The 19,822-nt window shown below is 42.1% G+C and overlaps 1 protein-coding gene across 1 annotated transcript in view; it reads left to right on the forward strand.

Moving 5' to 3' along the window:
• The window catches only part of prdm6 (PR domain containing 6), a 133,153-nt gene that overhangs the window by 102,240 nt on the left and 11,091 nt on the right, over positions 1 to 19,822 (forward strand). The window contains 1 exon segment of the mRNA XM_071204328.1: positions 19,474 to 19,650. Coding sequence (XP_071060429.1) covers positions 19,474 to 19,650 — 177 coding nt within the window.

Genomic DNA, 19,822 nt, shown 5'->3' on the forward strand with positions numbered 1-19,822 from the left:
TGATATCAGCAATACTTCCAGTCAGTACTCTGGCAGCAGCATTTGTACCCCTTGGAAAGTCTTTAGAGTCTGGCCTGGATAGCTGGTCTATCCTTCAGCAGACTGACACACTCTGTCACTCTTGTTGGCCTCTTATGGGGCTGCTGTCTTTTAATATATAATTATTTCTCTGCTCCAGTTCATTCCTCGCAGATTCTTCCATCAGTCCCAGTCATTGCATGTCAGTCAATAGCTTTGAAAAATGTGTCCAATTCAACTAAATGTTTTTTTGTGAGTGAAGGCCAGAGCTAAATTATAGATTCTTTAATTGTGTAATTACGAGGTGAGAGAAAATAAATCCACATCCTCCTATGAAACGTATTTTATTTCCTTTTCCATGTTATACTTATACTTACTTGCATTAGAACATTTGCATGTTGAACTACATGATATCTTCCCCAGCCTCTGAGACTCAAGGAAATACACTAAAATAAATGGATTCATCATTTAAAAAAATTTATACAAATGTATAAATTAATAATGTTGTGTGCAAACATTTCAAATTTAAATATAAAATGAAAAATAAGTTTACTTTTGAAATGATTTCTCACAAAAACCTTTCTAAATTGTAGTAAACTATTAAAAAAGGTTTGGTCAATATACGTTTTTCTGCCTAAAATAGTTTATTAAACGTAAACTATATCAAACACCACATGCATGGCAGTTAACCCATTTTTGCCCGCTATTTAAATTGACTTTGGTTAGTTAATACAAATATTTATATTATATTTATAATTGATGCAGTCTTTCTGAACAGTTTTTTAAAAAATACTGTAAATGAAGAATATTTTTAAATTGTCTGCACAGAGAGCCCTAATTTACAGCAGCTGAAAAGATTTGTGGAAGGATAAATTCTTCATGGGCTGCAATGGCTCTCTAGAAAAAGGGTGTTTTATGGTTGCTTGTATTATCCTCAGATAGTGGTTTGTTTAAATAACTAGTGACATTTTAATAAATATTGCAAAAAAGGGCTCCAAAAAAGGCATATATATATATATATATATATATAACCTGGCCGGCTTAGCCAGTGTGTAATTCTTCAAGCACCACAAGATTCAGAGTTTATAAAGTACAATTCTGGGCCATAGATTGTGTCATTTCTCCAAACACATACAGTAAAAATGCCTGTTTTGAAGCCTTAAAATGGTGCAGGAAAAGGACTTTACATTGGGTTATACTTAAAGAAAGGACTCACTATTCAGTTAAGAGAAGAGAAAAAGGAAGGAGAACTGTTATAATGGGTGATGTAACATTAATGACAGACATATTATGAGGTCCTTGGCACTGTGTGATCACGGGGCATCACCCTTACAGCATCAGGACAATATCATATGGAGTCAGACACTGGAAGTGTGCTGGAGGCGTTGACTGGGACTGATGGAAAGATGAGGCTGATGAGACTGAAGAATCTGTGACGAACTAGCGGCTGAGAAATAATCATATATTAATAATAATAATAATGCATTTTATTTATGGGCGCCTTTCAAAGCTCTCAAGGACACCTTACAGAGCATAATTAAAAACAAGCAACAAAGAAGAGCACACAGTAATACAAGACTTAAAAAACAGAGACTTAAAAACAACAATCAGTTTAGCAGAGATTAAGAAATGGAATACGCCAGTTTAAAAAGGTGTGTTTTCAGGCTGGATTTGAAGGTTGGGAGTGAGTCCATATTGCGGATGTCTTGTGGGAGAGAGTTCCAGAGACGGGGGGCAGAGTGGCTGAAGGCTCGTGACCCCATGGTGATCAGGCGGGCAGAAGGTACAGAGAGTTGGAAGGCAGAGGAGGATCGGAGAGTACGAGAGGGAGTGTAGATGTGAAGGAGCTCAGAGAGATATGGAGGTGCAAGAGTGTGAAGGGCCTTGAAGGTGAGGAGCAACACTTTGAAGTCTATGCGGTGCTTAACGGGGAGCCAATGGAGTTGTTGGAGAACCGGAGTGATATGATTAATGAAAGGAGTTCTGGTGATGATACGGGCGGCTGAGTTTTGGACCTGTTGGAGCTTACGTAGGGATTTGTGAGGAAGACCAGAGAGGATGGAGTTGCAATAATCGATACGGGACGTAACAAGGGCGTGGACGAGGATGGCGGTGCTGTTGGGTGTGAGTGACGGGCGGAGGTGGTTAATATTGCGGAGGTGGAAGTAGGCAGATCGAGTGATGTTGTTGATGTGAGCTTCAAATGATAAGGTGCTGTCAAGGATGACACCCAGACTCTTAACTTGGGGGGAGGGTGAGACTGTGGAATTGTCAATAGTGAGGAAGAATTTTGTCAGTTTTAGCCAGAGTGGACATGGAGCCAACTAGGAGAAACTTGGTTTTATCACTGTTGAGTTTTAAGAAGTTGGATGAGAACCAGGATTTGATTTCCAGTAAGCAGTCGGAAAGGGCAGTGGGGGGGAGAGTGGAAGTGGGTTTGGTGGAAAAATAGAGCTGGGTGTCATCCGCGTAGCAGTGAAATTGGATTGCGTATTTTCTGAAGATATGGCTGAGAGGTAGGAGGTAGATGATAAATAGGAGGGGGCCCGAGACAGAACCCTGAGGAACACCAGTGAAGACTGGATGGGACTGTGATTTGAAGTGTTTGAGTTGGACAAAGTGAGTACGGCCGGAGAGGAAAGATCTAAACCAGGTGTGGGATGTGCCAGTGATACCAATGGAAGATAATCTGTCAAGGAGGATTTGGTGTGAGATGGTGTCAAAGGCTGCAGTCAGGTCAAGGAGGATGAGTATGGATAAGAGCCCAGAGTCAGCTGCTACTAGGAGATCGTTTGTGATTTTAACCATGGCCGTCTCTGTACTGTGTGAGGAGCGGAAGCCAGACTGAAATTCTTCAAAAAGATTATTGTTGTTCAGATGAGTATGGACTTGGGCTGCAACAGTTTTTTCGAGTACCTTGGAGACAAATGGTAAATTAGAGATTGGGCGGAAATTATTCAAGTTGTTGGGGTCCGCACCAGGTTTCTTGAGAATAGGGGTTATTGCACCTGTTTTGAGGGATGAGGGGACGAGACCAGAGGTAAGGGAGGAGTGAATTATGTCGGTAATTAAAGCGGAGAGAGAAGGTAGACATGCTTTAACTAGGTCGGTAGGAAGGGGGTCAAGCTGGCAGGTGGATGATTTTGATTTCCGAATGAGATTTGATATTTCAGCGACAGTGGGAAGTTCGAAGCTGGATAGTGGGGAGGAGAGGGGAGCATACGGAGTTGAGTGAAGTGATGTATAGATGGAGGAGGTCAGTTGCTGGTGAATAGTTTTGATTTTGGCATTGAAAAAGGTCATGAAGGTGTTACATTGAGAGGTTGAGTACAGGTGGGGTGCAAGAGAGGCCGGTGGCTGCAGAATGCTGTTGACTGTAGAGAACAGAGTTCTGGTGTTTCCTTCACCTAACCTAATTAAGTTGGCATAGTATGCTGATTTAGCGGAAGAAAGAGCATCCTTATAGGCGAGTATGTGGCTGTTGTACATGTCCTTATGAACTACAAGGCCAGTTTTGGTGTACAGGCGTTCAAGATGACGACCTTTAGCTTTGAACTGGCGTAGCTCAGGTGTATACCAGGGGGCAGAGCGGGTGAAAGAGACAGACCGGGTTTTCAGAGGTGCATGTATGTTTAAAAGGTTCTGGAGTCCATCATTGTAATGGGAGACCAGCTCATCTGTGGTTGATAGGCAGTCTTTGCAGGGGAGGTTGTTAATTCCATTAGAAAAAGCAGACGTGTTAATATTCTTGACGTTACGGAATGAGATGGAACGTGACATATTTGCTTTGGGTAATGTTAACTTGACATTGAAGGTTACAAACTTGTGGTCAGAAATGGGCAAATCGAATGCAGAGCAGTTCAGAGGAGTTACACCAGAGCAGCAGATCAGATCAAGTATATGTATTTATATATATTTTATATATTAAAAGACAGCAGCATCATCAATAGGCCAACAAGAGTGACAGAGTGTGTCAGTGTGCAGTCTACCATCCTCTTAAAATACTCTGTCCAACAATATCAGTCTCATGAAGAAAGGTTTTTTAACGCTTATTCAAAATAGCAGAGAAACATGCATTATTGTTCTCAGGAGGGGACATTGACAGAGGATTGTTGGAAAAGTACACAGTAAGTACTTCATAGTACTTGTGAGGGTTTCACTAGTACTGAGTCCAACAGGATCAATCTCACGAAGAACTAATGGCAATAAAAAAGAATTCCCTCATCAAACTTAGCAGAAGTGGCTTGATGTTGTTCTCAGCAGGGGACTATGACAGAGGATTACTCACAAAGTACACAGCAAAAGTACTTCATTTTATTTCTGGTAGAAGTCAAACTAGAACCGAGTCCAAGAGAGTCAGTTTCCTTAAGAACTTGTGGTAAAACATATTTGTATCACTCGTCAAATATAGCAGGAATGAAGAGCAGCTGATTTGAAAAAACAAACGCGAGAGGCGGCGGAGTGACCGCAGTGCAGAACCGCTGTATAGTTTAAATCTCCTAACATGTTGTCCATTTTAGACACAGGCTTATTATATTTACAGCCCTTAATAACATCCATTCTCTGGGCTCAATGTGTGTCTTGGCCGTTTCCGTTGTGGAGTGATTCAAAGTGTGATTTTAGCAAACGAGTGCTTTTGTTTTGAAATCACTTCCGTGAGTTTGGCCCCGCCCCTCGCTCCAAGGACCATTTGACCAGTTAGTACGGTGAAAAGCAAAAACGCCTCTCAGACGCTCTTCCGTTTACGTGTCTAATAAAGAAAAACAATTGGACGGTAGATACACGGATTCATTTGTAATATATCCACAAACACATCTATTTGCATCAACATGATGAACATGACACAGCATTCAAGTTCAAATCTGTTGTTGCAGTTTTTCAGAGGAAGCCGGTGAACCAGACATTTGATTTAGTCATTTGTTATTTGGTTGTCTCATCATCACACCGTTTGTGTGTGACGGAAAGTGGGAGTTAGTGGGTAAGAGTGAAGAGAGAGTAAAAGTGTCTGAGTGTGTATAACATCTGCCAACTTAATTATATACAGCGGGGAGGGAGGAAGAAGAGATGTGTGTGTTTGCATTAGTGTATGTGTGTCGGGGGGGAAGGAGGATGTATTGGACATTTTTTGCTTAGCTTTATTTTTTGCAGGGAGAGTCCGAGTAGCGTATAAATCAACGCCGTGTGTCAGTGAGAAATACCTCGCCTTACGGTGACGGGGCCAGGAAAACAGATGCCACTTATTCAATAAACTAATACTCATAGGGAAGAAAAATGTGGGCTGGATATGGAGGGGGGAAGGAGGGTCGATGTGGAGCTGCCTGTCACCAGCAAGGTTTTATGGGACAGAGGAGCAGATCAAATTCAGCTGAACAAGCCAAACAGGCCAGAGTCCTGAAGCTCCGAGGCCCACCTGTGCCTCACACTCAAATCGGGGTCTGGGTTGAGACCTGTATGCCCATCAAAGCTTCACTCTGCCCAAAGGCCCGCCCCCTAGTCAAGCACTCCTCCTGGTGTCAGGCCAGACAGCATCTTTTCCCGGACTAAGACTGTGGCTGGGAGGGGGAGTGGTCATCTACCAATTGGAAGGTTGGGGGTTCAATCCCAGCCACTGCAGTCAACATACCTACACTATGTATCTTTGGGCAAGATGATTTACCCCATATCGCTCCCAATGACATGGCCAATTGTACAACTATTTGTATTTGTAAAGACAAGTGGTAAAAGTGGTATATAAATGCAGTCCATTTACCATTTGAACTAACACCTAAATAATATTAATAATGATAATAATAATAAGCTTTATTTGTATTGCACTTTTCATGCACAAGGTGCAGCTCAAAGTGCTTTAACAAGGCACATGTCACAATTAAAAATACAACAAGAGTACACGATATAACACTTTAACACTTTAAGAGACGCAGCAGGAAAAATGTATGATAATAAAAAATAAAACACGATCAAATAAATAGTGATCTTTCTCAGTAAAATTAAGGAAGACTAAACCAATAAATATGATAAAATATAAAAGCCTATTCAATAAATACATCAATACATGGTAGTGGGTTCTCCTCAGACCTAACGTTGTCAGTCAGAGAATGATTTGTCTTCTGTTTCATTGTAATCAGAAACACAGTAGGGCAGGCTGCAAAGTATTCTAGATCTATTCATGTTCTAAAAGTGATGCAAATCCAAACTTGATTGTATTAAAAAAGGAAAAGGATGATGGGAAGTTGTTGAAGGAGTGCAATCAAGTATTCTGAAGCATATATTTAAACTAGGAAGTATAAGAAAACCTTTCAGTAACAGCTCTAGTAAATATGTCCTTTATTAGGGTTTCTAAAGCAATCAAAACACATATTGTGTACAAATTCAACCTCACAGCTCCATGGACCTGAGCGACAGATGCCCCATCAGGAACTCTGGAGAACACTACAGATGTCTTGCTTCAATCTTGTTGAATATTAAGCTAATTTGCTCAATGACAATCACTGGCTCACTTATCATGAGCCAACAGGCTGTCATGGTGGCTATGTGTCTCTTGGTTACCCCAATGAATGGGCGATGACATGATTGGTTTACATGAGGTTATATACAGTGGGGCAAAAATGTATTTAGTCAGCCACCAATTGTGCAAGTTCTCCCACTTAAAAAGATGAGAGAGGCCTGTAATTTTCATCCTAGGTATACCTCAACTATGAGAGACAAAATGGGGGGAAAGAATCCAGAAAATCACGTTGTCTGATTTTTAAAGAATTTATTTGCACATTATGGTGGAAAATAAGTATTTGGTCAATAACAAAAGTTCATCTCAATACTTTGTTATATACCCTTTGTTGGCAATGACAGAGGTCAAACGTTTTCTGTAAGTCTTCACAAGGTTTTCACACACTGTTGCTGGTATTTTGGCCCATTCCTCCATGCAGATCTCCTCTAGAGCAGTGATGTTTTGGGGCTGTCGCTGGGCAACACGGACTTTCAACTCCCTCCAAAGATTTTCTATGGGGTTGAGATCTGGAGACTGGCTAGGCCACTCCAGGACCTTGAAATGCTTCTTACGAAGCCACTCCTTCGTTGCCCGGGCGGTGTGTTTGGGATCATTGTCATGCTGAAAGACCCAGCCACATTTCATCTTCAATGCCCTTGCTGATGGAAGGAGGTTGTCACTCAAAATCTCACGATACATGGCCCCATTCATTCTTTCCTTTACACGGATCAGCCGTCCTGGTCCCTTTGCAGAAAAACAGCCCCAAAGCATGATGTTTCCACCCCCATGTTTCACAGTAGGTATGGTGTTCTTTGGATGCAACTCAGCATTCTTTCTCCTCCGAACACGTCTAGTTGAGTTTTTACCAAAAAGTTCTATTTTGGTTTCATCTGACCATATGACATTCTCCCAATCCTCTTCTGGATCATCAAAATGCTCTCTAGCAAACTTCAGACGGGCCTGGACATGTACTGGCTTAAGCAGGGGGACACGTCTGGCACTGCAGGATTTGAGTCCCTGGTGGCGTAGTGTGTTACTGATGGTAGCCTTTGTTACTTTGGTCCCAGCTCTCTGCAGGTCATGGACTCGGTCCCCCCGTGTGGTTCTGGGAGTTTTGCTCACCGTTCTTGTGATCATTTTGACCCCACAGGGTGAGATCTTGCGTGGAGCCCCAGATCTAGGGAGATTATCAGTGGTCTTGTATGTCTTCCATTTTCTAATAATTGCTCCCACAGTTGATTTCTTCACACCAAGCTGCTTACCTATTGCAGATTCAGTCTTCCCAGCCTGGTGCAGGTCTACACTTTTGTTTCTGGTGTCCTTTGACAGCTCTTTGGTCTTGGCCATAGTGGAGTTTGGAGTGTGACTGTTTGAGGTTGTGGACAGGTGTCTTTTATACCGATAACGAGTTCAAACAGGTGCCATTAATACAGTTAACAAGTGGAGGACGGAGGAGGCTCTTAAAGAAGAAGTTACAGGTCTGTGAGAGCCAGAAATCTTGTTTGTTTGTAGGTGACCAAATACTTATTTTACCGAGGAATTTACCAATTAATTCATTAAAAATCCTACATAGTTGAAGTGTACCAAGGATGAAAATTACAGGACTCTCTCATCTTTTTAAGTGGGAGAACTTGCACAATTGGTGGCTGACTAAATACTTTGTTGTCCCACTGTATATGGCTCTTATAAACTTGCAAAAATGTGTATTCAGGAGTTCGTTCAGGAGGATCCTATTGGAGGTAGTAGTTAAGGGAGGCCTTTAAAGTCATTGAGGAAGGATTCAGAGTCTTGTATGGAGTTCAAGTTGTCCTTCAGGAGGTTCTAGCAAACATTGAGTAGTCCTTAAGCTATTGTAGCCATTGAGGAGGATCATAGGGTTCTCTAGATTAAAGCTGTCATTTTAGAGTTCTACCTTGCTTAAAGATGGTTTTATCGTACAGCTTAGTTGAATACTCAATTCTGATCTGATCCATCAGGACACTCTGCTATTTCTAAATAGCAGTCCGCTGCTACGTTTACCAGACCATTGCTAAGAACGTTCTGATCTAAGGACCTACGGTTATATCAATGCTCAGAATAGACATTTCTATATTTATGGAGTGCACAAAATGTTGGATTCATGATGGCTTAACTGTCCCCACTAAAGAAAAGAACAGGAGAACAATATAAAAGAGAAAGACAAGCGGTTTAAAGACTATGATAAAGCAGAAATCAGCAGAAGGCAGACAGAAAGCTACACCAAAGGGAACATGTTTCGGGCTCTGGCACTGACAGTAACTTGAACAGTTACATGGCAGACAAACTCAACCAATACAACCATCCTATTAGGTGACCCTGCTATCATTGCAATGCAATCATTGTTTTATGATTTATTTACTGAATAAGCTGGATGGTGTTTTACGAGTGGATGTTAATAGGTATTTTCTGTGTTTGTGTTGGTGGTTTTATTTCACTCTGATGAGGTTTAAGGGTTTTGTTTTGGTAGTTGAACACCCAGTTCAAGGAGCATTGGAGCTGTTAAACCCTTTATGTTGTTTTTTACTTGACTGTAATAATTAGTAACCAATCTATATAACCTTTAATGGAACAGGTCTCAGTCTTCACACTTTGAATTAGTATTTCTGCTCTTTGAATAAAGTAGCTTGGCTTTTTTTATTTGTTTTATTGTATAACACGGCCTCTCCCTCCCTCCCTCCCTCCCTCCCCCTCCCTTCATACTTATGTATCGATGTGTACTTGATGGGAACATTTGGACCTGAAGACTGATGGCTCTTTACATCAGCCTTGAAAAGCCTCTTTTCAGCTCCATCTCTTCCGGGTTAGCTTTTTCCGCTGACAATTTCTTTTTCTAGACTTTGGTGACATTTTCCCCTCGTGTGTCATTGCAACATTATCCATCACGAAAGGTGCAGTTTGTTTATGTCAATGGCTGCTTTCGATTCTGTTTTAAACCGGTGTCGGATTTGGGACACTGTGAAAGTTTGGATGAGCGATGAGTCGTAAAAACATCTGAACATAAACGGACTGCACTTCCACTTACAGGTTTGACACAAAGCAATGGCGTATAAACTACTGCTGTGAAAGACATTAATAAGCACTGCTTTTATGATTGATGTGTTTACGGCACTGTTGTTTAAAACAGCTTTTGGTGCTGTTACTGAAAACAGTACACTTTGATCTCCAGTGTTCACAATTCAGACATCATTCTGGTGGCTGATGTTGTTTATTGCTCAAGCGTGTGCAGATGGATTTAATCACGCTTGTATATCAAAGGAAAGATAGTTTACAGCTGGTTGAAAGTGTCATCACAGAGTTGACTTTGTAGAGGAATTCAATGTTAATGTAGTCTTTTGTTTGAACCGTCGAGCAATGCCTTGTCCATGATTTGGCCCCGCACACGGCTCCTCTGTTTTTCCAGGGATACAGTTAAACATTCTCCATTACTAAAGACTGCAATAATCCCACATGAGTAATGGAGCATGTTAAATGTTGAACTCCATCACTGCACAGCGGAAGGAACCCAGAGCTGTGATAACTGACAGGGCAAGAACTTTTCCAAAATATAAAACTGAAGCTTTTGATCTGGCCAGCATTCATATGTCAATAAATTGTTTTTATATATAGATATATACTTTACCAAACAGAGGTTTTAATTGTGTTTATATTGTTTATGTTTGCTGTAGCTTGTGCTCCTATCCACAGGGACTCGTTTTAAGTCAAATGGGAGGATTTGACCATATGCAGAATATGAAGAAGTATTTAGGCTTGATTTGATTTCCAATTTTGATGGTCAGGTATGTTGTAAAACCTTTTCATTGGAAGCATTCAGCATTAGTTATTATCACACCTTCTGACAAATAAAAAGTATCCTAAATCAGCTAACTATGTCTATGATATAACAGTGCTAAATTCAACTTGAATTGCATTAGTAATAAGCAATATAACAACATGGTTAACATGGTTTGTTTTTAAATGTACTCACAGAGCCATTGGTGTGTGTTTAGCGGATTGACGGAGAATTGCTTTGAGCAAAGGGAGGAGGTTCATGTTCTCTTTTGCAGTTCCGAGACATAGAAGCGTTAGAGGGGGGCTATACTTACACTGTGTTGGAGCGCTGGCCTACAGTATAGAACCGCAAGTGTCACACAGTGATGTCACTATGTTACGAAAGTAAATATAAGAGTCCAACGGAGACGTTTCAGGCAGGGGGGGGAGAGGGAGCTTTGGGATTGTAGCTTTGCAGACCATTCAAATGCACACAAAGTATATAACAAACGACAGAAAGGGAAAACCCCAAAAAGCAAGGGGAAGAAAACGCAAATGGCGGTAAGAAATATACATTTGGTAAAATAATAAAATATTACAAGCTCCACATGTTTGAGTTCTTAAAGGTTCCCTCAGAATAGCCTCAGTTATAAGACAATTGTATTGGGTTTGATACTTTCCATTTGACCTTTGGGAAGTCAGACCGCTTTCTAACTTGCAAATGAATATTGTATTCAACATCAATCAGTTACATCATATTAAATGATCTCTAATTATCCATTGTTAGATTGTGATTGTTGAAGCATGCAAAGTGGATGGCACGTCTAAGTTTGACCTTCATCATTGTGTCCCTACGGACATTAGCTGTCAATGAGTTTGTATTGAACGTCTTCTGTTGAGTCCAATTAGCCTTTGATCAACTATCATTATCTCCTGTTTAGTTGTGTTGTGTTTTCATTATAACACACACTCCTACATACACCATTATAGATCAAATACAAACATGTGTTCGTGTCTTTCAAGTGAAAGCAAATATAGACATTATAGTAGAAAGTAGAAATGTGTCCACATTGAGTGAATAGAATAGTACCTTCTGTAGCACAGCCTTGCTTATCATATTTGACTATGACATAATGTAAGTATATGATGGACTAGTTGCTCAATGTCTCAACATATAAATGATTTGTTGATTTTAAAATGCTTTACGTTTTAACATCATTGTTGTTTGAGCTGAAGAAAAACATAAAAACCCAATTTAAATGTTTGCATTTCAGGCTGAAACAAGACTGTTGACATTTGGTAAATTAATCACCCAACAGTGAGCGCATATTTGCATCTAACACTAACACAGATGTGTTGAAAAATGACTTTATTCTTTTTTCCCAGTGTGTAGCCGCAGGAGCAACTAATACCGATCCATCACTGTGATGGACGGGCTTGTAAAACTCCTTCAAAATCTATTTTTATCTGCCATGTTTGCATTATAATGAAAAGTGTTTTTGTCTGGCATCAGACTTAAAGAGGACATGCACATTTCCCGGTTCATATGTGTATGCTGTGCCTCGACTGTGACATGTTAACGTGCTTTAATATTCAAAGAGCTCTTTGTTCCTGAAAGAAATCAGAAAATGAGCAAAAGTCCTCTAAAACAAAGAATATAGCAAAAGTCCTATATTTTAATATTGACTACATTAATGTATTAAAACGTCTACAAGCTCCCTCGATGACAACAATTCCCCCTCAATCTTCACCACCCTAAAACAAGAAAAGGCTCTTTGATGACATGGCATGGTTCTTATTGGAGGCTCATCTGATGAGAACAGCTGGTTGATGAGAGGGCTTTATGTGAGCTTTCTGCTTTAATAGGTTGGTCGATACAGTCGAGAGAGAGAGAGAGAGAGAGAGAGAGAGAGAGAGAGGGAAAGAAAAGAGAGATGGATGCTTGGCGGAGAAGAGAGAAGAGTAGATGAAGGAAAGAGAGTTTAGCGTGTTGTATGGGGGTCCACCAGTGATTCTATTTGTGTTTGGATGTCCGCGCACATGAACAGTATATGTGTGTGTTGGTGTGTGTGTTTAGAGAGCCATTGATTGTGTATTGACGAGGCGGCAGCAGTGATTTATAGCTGCTGGTCTCGGGGGGGAATGATGTCTTCATACACAGGCGGACAGACGGGCCGTCCTTGCAGCGCAGATATAACTCCGTATGGATTAGACCCACTCCACGCGGGTCAATCAACACACTTCACTCTGCATCACTGCATGCTGCACACAGACACACACACACGGACACACACACACGCACACGAATCCATTGAGAACAAGTCAAAATATAATTCAAAGCACACAAAATAAAAAATGTAATTTCTAAACCATAGTGTTGTTCCCCTGACTGAAGTAAAAGGTCTAAGTACTCGTTACCACTGGAATAGACAATGTTCCTGTTCTAGTCTTGAAGTATTTATTAACCTCTGTATTTAAGTGATAAAGAGATCTAAGATTTGAATTCCCATTAAACATAATTTGGAGTTTATTAAAGAATCCCTATTTCCTGTGGTGTGTTACACCCCCCCCCCCTGCCTGAACGCCCCCATTGGACTTCTTTGTTTACTTCAGCTCTCAGTGACATCACTAGGATACTCCCACTTCTATTGGCTAGCGCTCCAACACATGGCAAGGGGCAGGACATCTCTACGTGGTAGACCACTCACAGATAGCCAGCCATTTAACCAATCAGAGCAGACTAGGTTCTGGTTTCAGACAGAGGGTGAAAAGAGGCACAGCACAGGCGGCATGAGAAGAATAAAGAGCTTTTTGAACATTAAAGCATGAAGACATGTCCCAGTAGAAGCAAAGAGTACGACCATGAAAGTGAAAGTGAGCAGAATAGGGCCCCTCCCTATGAGCGTGTGTCCTTCAGCCACTCCTGACCACCTTGTTCACCTCTAACCTCTGTCTGATTAAATGGAAGCATGTACAGAATGTGTGGCAAGAAACATCACTCCCATATAGTGTTATTGGACCTGTGAGTTTTCCTCTCACACACATGTTGTCTCTTTCGTCAGCTCACAGAGACGCGTTGACACGACTGTTGTTCTTACCACATGCTGTGTTGAAAGGCGACACAATGTTTATTGTCCCAGCCCACATGTCACGGACGTGTTGAAAATGACTTGTTTCATAGATCCAACCACACACACATCGAGGCGAGGGTAAGTGGGAACAACATGGCAGCCTGTTCTACTCTCAACGCCCTTCCAGACCGAGTGTTATTAGTTTGCCAGTGGATCAAATCGAAGCGTCTATTTTGTGTTTTTGTTTGCCTGACGCAGCGTTTACTCTGAAAATGCTTCTCTTCGCTGTCAACATACTGTAACACTGTCGGCCGGAAGAACTGGGAATGCTAACGAGTATTGAGAGAGATGCTGGTCCGTCGTTTGAACGTATGTAATGGAGATGAGACCTTAAGAGGGCATGTTGTTCATAGGTTCATGTATTCCTCTACTGGGACATGTCTCCATGCGTTTCCTCATACTGCCTGTGCTGCAGCACCTCTTTTCACCCTCTGTCTGAAACCAGAGCCCAGTCTGCTCTGATTGGTTAGATGGCCGGCTCTGTTGATGTCCCGCCCCTTAGCCTATCACGTACAACATGTTGGATCGCTAGTCAAGTGTTGCACTTTAACTGTTTTCAGAAGTCCCCTGAAAAATGTTTGTGATTCTGATCCACAATGTACATCTTGAGAAATGTGAGGGGGGAGGGGGGGGGGGGGGGGGGGGGTGTTTGAGTGTTGAGTTCAAGGATCAACAATCAGAATCGCAGACTTCACCTTCAGCATAAACCCAAACAGAGTTGACAGATGTGTTTTCAGTGTCCAGCTGTGATCCTGAAGAAAACGTTGCTTCTGTTCGTTCTCAAGCTTAAATAGTAATCGTTTGCTTTAGCACTTTTTCCATTTTAAATAACATTTAGCTGACACATTTATCCAAAGTGTCTTACATAAACTCAGTAGGGTATAGACATGCCTAGAGGAGCAGACGAGGTTTACGATCTTAGGACTTCTTCCCACACTCTAACCAGTCATACGTGTATTTCAGTGTTCAGGTTTTGCTCAGTCACACTGCGGCCACACGAGGACGAATTTGGTCGTTTGCGTTACTGTTTAGTGTCATATAGACCGTTCGGCCACACGAGGACGACCGAATACGGCACTAAACGACTGAGGAAACGATAACGGGTCCTAAGGTGGATAGAAAGGCATACGCAACTCTCTGGGGGGTCAAACGGCTCTGTGTGTGCGCCCTATACGGACATTTTCAGATCACTGATAGTGATTGCGCAATAGCCCCGCCTCTCCCCACCTCTCCCGCTCACCTCCGCTTACCCCGCGCCAGTGCTGAAGTGTTTCGCCACCAACAACAACAACAATGGCGGATCGCAGAGTTGCTATCGTGCTCCGGACGCTATTGACCATGCTACAGTTGTTTGTGCAACATCTACAGCAATAATGACCCCCACGTCAAAGTAAACTGCACCCTGAATTCAGATTATTTCTCTTTCTCTCGCGAGTGAAGTCTAATCTGACAGGACGGAGACACCTCTCAAACTAGCCTACCTAAACTAGTTATAAATATGTTTATTTTTACAGTCGGCCGGGTCACTGATTACTGGATGAGCTGCTGCATGAGACAGACACTGACGCTGTCCGAAGAGAGGGAGGAAAAAGAGAGGCTCCGTGTATTTTATTATTATAATATATAGAGTCGTTATTCATTTGTTTTAAAGCTCAATAAATAACAAAGAAGACCTTTGACCGGCACTTTTATCATTTTGTCCGGAAGATTTAAACTTTAATACACGCTGACTGGCGAAAAACTCTGCCTCGGCCCCCACCGCGGAGAATAAACAGAAGGGCAACCATGACAACAATGCTTCTTCGCTGCTTTTGTGGAGGAAGTTACAGCGCCACGTACAGGCTCCTGCATGTACTGCAGCTTCTCCAGCGGTTGGAGCTAAACGGAGCGGTCTCGTGTGGGCAGACACTATCCGGATAACTATTGCGTGTGGACGGAAGCTTGTTTGTGATTGCGTTTGCCTTAATCCTATGCGTTTAGCCGTTTTCGTCCTCGTGTGGCCGCAGCCTGAGCTGCATGAGCTTCTTTCTCAGCTACACATACCCGAACCCCGTGAATGGTGATTCATGCATCCATGTGATTGTGTGCAAAAGATAGCTTATTAAATTCATTTGGGCCCAAGAAAACATTTGCATGTGCTTGTCTGTGCAAAACCCTGTGTGTGTGTGTGTGTGTGTGTGTGTGTGTGTGTGTGTGTGTGTGTGTGTGTGTGTGTGTGTGTGTGTGTGTGTGTGTGTGTGTGTGTGTGTGTGTGTGTGTGTGTGTGTGTGTGTGTGTGTGTGTGTGTGTGTGTGTGTGTGTGTGTGTGTGTGTGTGTGTGTGTGTGTGTGTGTGTGTGTGTGTGTGTGTGTGTGTGTGTGTGTGTGTGCGCTTCCCCTTCTCTCTCTCTCTCGCTCTCTCTCTCTCTCTCTTCACTGTAATAAACAATAACCGGGCATTAATCTCCCGGCCTGCTGCCTTAATAAATAATATCCACACATTCATCAACTTAAACTATTCACAATCAATGCAGCTCTTCATAGAAAACCCACCTAATAAATAGTGGTGCGGCCCACTGAGGCGTGAACTTATAGACCAGCCGGCTGATAAATGAACCCACCCCCACGGCGAGACGCCTTTTATGTGGAAAACTGCAAGTGAGAATTTTTCGATTTTATATAACACTATTTTACTCTTATTACAAACCTCTGTGTGTGTTTGTGTGTGTCTACATCCTCTCAGGGTACAGTAGGTGTTTGTGATTTATTGGAGCATTGGAGTTGTTGGTCTATTTGTTTATATCTAGTTCTGGGGTGTTTACCTATTTGTTAGGTACTGATGTCAGAGTTTTTCCTTATTGGTTTCAGAATAAGAATCGCTTTATTTTCCGACTGCGAGTGGCACAAGGGAATGTGTCCCAGTCGCGCCGCCGCAGAGACCATTCAGCAACTGACCGTGTGTGTGTGTGTGTGTGTGTGTGTGTGTGTGTGTGTGTGTGTGTGTGTGTGTGTGTGTGTGTGTGTGTGTGTGTGTGTGTGTGTGTGTGTGTGTGTGTGTGTGTGTGTGTGTGTGTGTGTGTGTGTGTGTGTGTGTGTGTGTGTGTGTGTGTGTGTGTGTGTGTGTGTGTGTGTGTGTGTGTGTGTGTGTGTGTGTGTGTGTGTGTGTGTGTGTGTGTGTGTGTGTGTGTGTGTGTGTGTGTGTGTGTGTGTGTGTGTGTGTGTGTGTGTGTTATTGCCTCTGAAGGATATACACGACCGGTACATAATATGTCCTCCACCATGTGTAATATGGATATTAGTGCAGCAGTGGAAATGTTATGTTGAAATCCATTAGGGTGTACGGTGGCCAACCCACGCTGCACATTTAAACAATTATGTAAATATAGAAGCAGAACGAAATGCTGCAAAAAGCTCAAAACACAAGGGAAACAGGGACACTAAAAAGTGATACACGTTGTTGACCTTCAGGGATCATAAAGTTGGCCATCTGTCACTGTTGACGAGTTAGTCTGTTTCATAATTGTAAGTGTTTTGTCTGGGTTAGCTACGTTAGCTCGCTAGCTTACAGTAGATCTGCAATCATATCAAAAGGACTCATGCGATCACATTGTTCAAATAAGACCTTAAGCTTACACTATTTGAAGGTACGGTTCCACAGACATTTAAATGAATCAAGGAATCAAAGTGAATAAACATCACAAATATGATATTCCCTCAGCAGCAGTTTAACTTTTGAAACTTTTGTTGAACTGAGGAATAAGGATTAAAGCTGATTAACGCAGTTATAACCATTTGGTGGCTATTAACAGTGTTTTAAATGTTATAGTTTGTATTTTTTCGTATATAACGGCAAGGGAAATTGAAGTGTTGACGATGATTGTACATGTAGTTAACAACATTTAATCACATTATTTCTTTTTTATCACTTTTCACTAGTTTTTACAATTCCTTCGTTTTCTATTTCACTCAATAAATGCCATGAGTGTGAACTTTCACAAGTAAAAAGAATGAGGTTTGTTTGTGACCTTGCAGCGCTGCATCCGCTGCTTATTGAAGACATGAATTGCATCGCTGTCTGTGGCCGACGGTTCAGTCGTTGGGTGTTGTGGCAAAGCCTCAAGTGAATGAAGCAGGTTTTAACATCTAATGACATCTTAAGGGTGGGTTACTTACTATAAATTAGAAAGAGACGAGCGGGCAAACCATTTTGGTGTTTATAATGCATTGTTCATTTTGTCAGCTCTTGTTTTATATATTGTTAGTTTGAGTCCTTTGTCAGATGTTCTTGTCATTCTTTTAGATTATATTTATTTAACCTTTTACTGTTTTACTTTAGTCAAGTTTTAGTTGACTCAAAGTTTGGATATTTTAGTCTTGTCTTAGAAAACTCAGCTATATCCCAGATATTGAGTATCGCATACCGATGTTAAGTTCAAGATTCTCTAGAACAACTAGAAAACAACCAATGTAAATCTCATGTAATTCAACAAACAATCCTTTATTACCGTTTGCATTCTGGTTTTGTTCGGAAGTGAAATCCCTGTCTTATATCCATTTCATATTTCTGTGAAAAGAACTCCCTCAAATATCATACATTATTGCTTACGCTTTTAATATGTGTTTGAAGCGCAGATAATTATTTGGTACATTTGTAAAAAGGGAATGAAGCTGTAACTATCGTATGGAGACAGCGAGGGGGTGTAGAGATATGAGCAGAGATCAAACTGAAGTAGTGTCCATTACGTTAAAACTAAATAAGAAGATACTGTTCGCAGCCGGCTGTGTGTTCGGCTCAATAGAAGAGTGTGAGATTAGATCAGCTGCTGTATGGAAGCTGGACACTCTATTAGCAGACACACTGCTACTGATTGGTCGTTTGTTTCAGTCTGATTCACTCCCACTGTGGGCTCCCATTTGAGAAACACACACACACACACACACACACACACACACACACACATAATCTCTTTATATGTATCTATATCTTCTTTTCTTGTTCTGTTACTGTCTCTTTTTCACTCTCTCTAACAACACACACACACACACACACACACACACACACACACACACACACACACACACACACACACACACACACACACACACACACACACACACACACACACACAGTGATAAATGGTTCAGTCATGATCTCGGCCTGCATCGTTGATGAGGGTCATGCTGCCATGGTTACAGGGCAGTGTCTGACTTTCCCTGACCTGTGTGTGTGTGTGTGTGTGTGTGTGTGTGTGTGTGTGTGTGTGTGTGTGTGTGTGTGTGTGTGTGTGTGTGTGTGTGTGTGTGTGTGTGTGTGTGTGTGTGTGTGTGTGTGTGTGTGTGTGTGTGTGTGTGTGTGTGTGTGTGTGTGTGTGTGTGTGTGTGTGTGTGTGTGTGTGTGTGTGTGTGTGTGTGTGTGTGTTATCTGTGTTTACAGACCTCTCTTGCCTCATCCCTCTCTGTCTATTGCTCTCCCTTAATGTGTGTCCCAGATGTGTTTTTTGTTGGGGTAATTAACTATGTGTGTGTGTGTGTGTGAAGGTGCAACGTGTGTCCCTTTGCATTCTTCGTATCTGAGGGTCCTGTGATTTATCAATCAATGTCTGAATGTGCAAAAGCAGTAAATGATATCTGCGATGACAAGAAATCATCTGCCAGCCATTGCGTTGCTCAGCCGGCATCTCACATCCGACTTGGTGACTTTGGGGATTGGTGGAACATTGGAAAGAGTAGCCAACATGGGTTTGGTTGAGTTTGAATAAAGGTGACTTGCCGCTGTCTCTCTGCCATTTGACACATCTCCATCTGACTCTATGGGCATATTGGTAATGGCTCATTGTTGGACAGACGGTTAGAAAGAGGACATGATATGCTCCTTTTCAGATTCATACTTGTGTGTTGTCTCTTGTCAACCTATTGAACTCCACCTGGAGGGAACTGTGGATGTTAGCCTTTGCAGACCGCTAACAGGCATACAACCCTCGAGAACACACGACAGGACAGAGAACGTCTCGAACATCACAATAGGTCCTCTTTATTATACCCAAGACCCCATGGGCTAAAGGTTTCTAAACGTCCGCATACACCTTTCTCTCCTCAGACCGTACCAGTGTGGCCACTGCTCCCAGTCCTTCTCTCAGCCATCAGATTTGAGGAACCACGTGGTGACACACTCAAGCGACCGACCCTTCAAATGTGGATACTGCGGTCGTGCGTTCGCTGGCGCCACAACGCTCAACAACCACATCCGCACGCACACCGGGGAGAAGCCGTTCAAGTAAGTAACAGTGAGTACCCCCCACCCATCCGCCAACCTGACCCTCGCTCCCTGTCCCTGCTGCACGCTGCGACTGGACCCACCAGTTTCACTCACATATGGGAGCCAGCTAACTAACTGACATGCTGTTAGCCGACTAATGCACCCTCTGACACCCTAGATATATCCTACT

Source organism: Pseudochaenichthys georgianus, chromosome 9 (genome assembly GCF_902827115.2).
Source record: "Pseudochaenichthys georgianus chromosome 9, fPseGeo1.2, whole genome shotgun sequence".
Lineage (NCBI taxonomy): Eukaryota > Metazoa > Chordata > Actinopteri > Perciformes > Channichthyidae > Pseudochaenichthys > Pseudochaenichthys georgianus.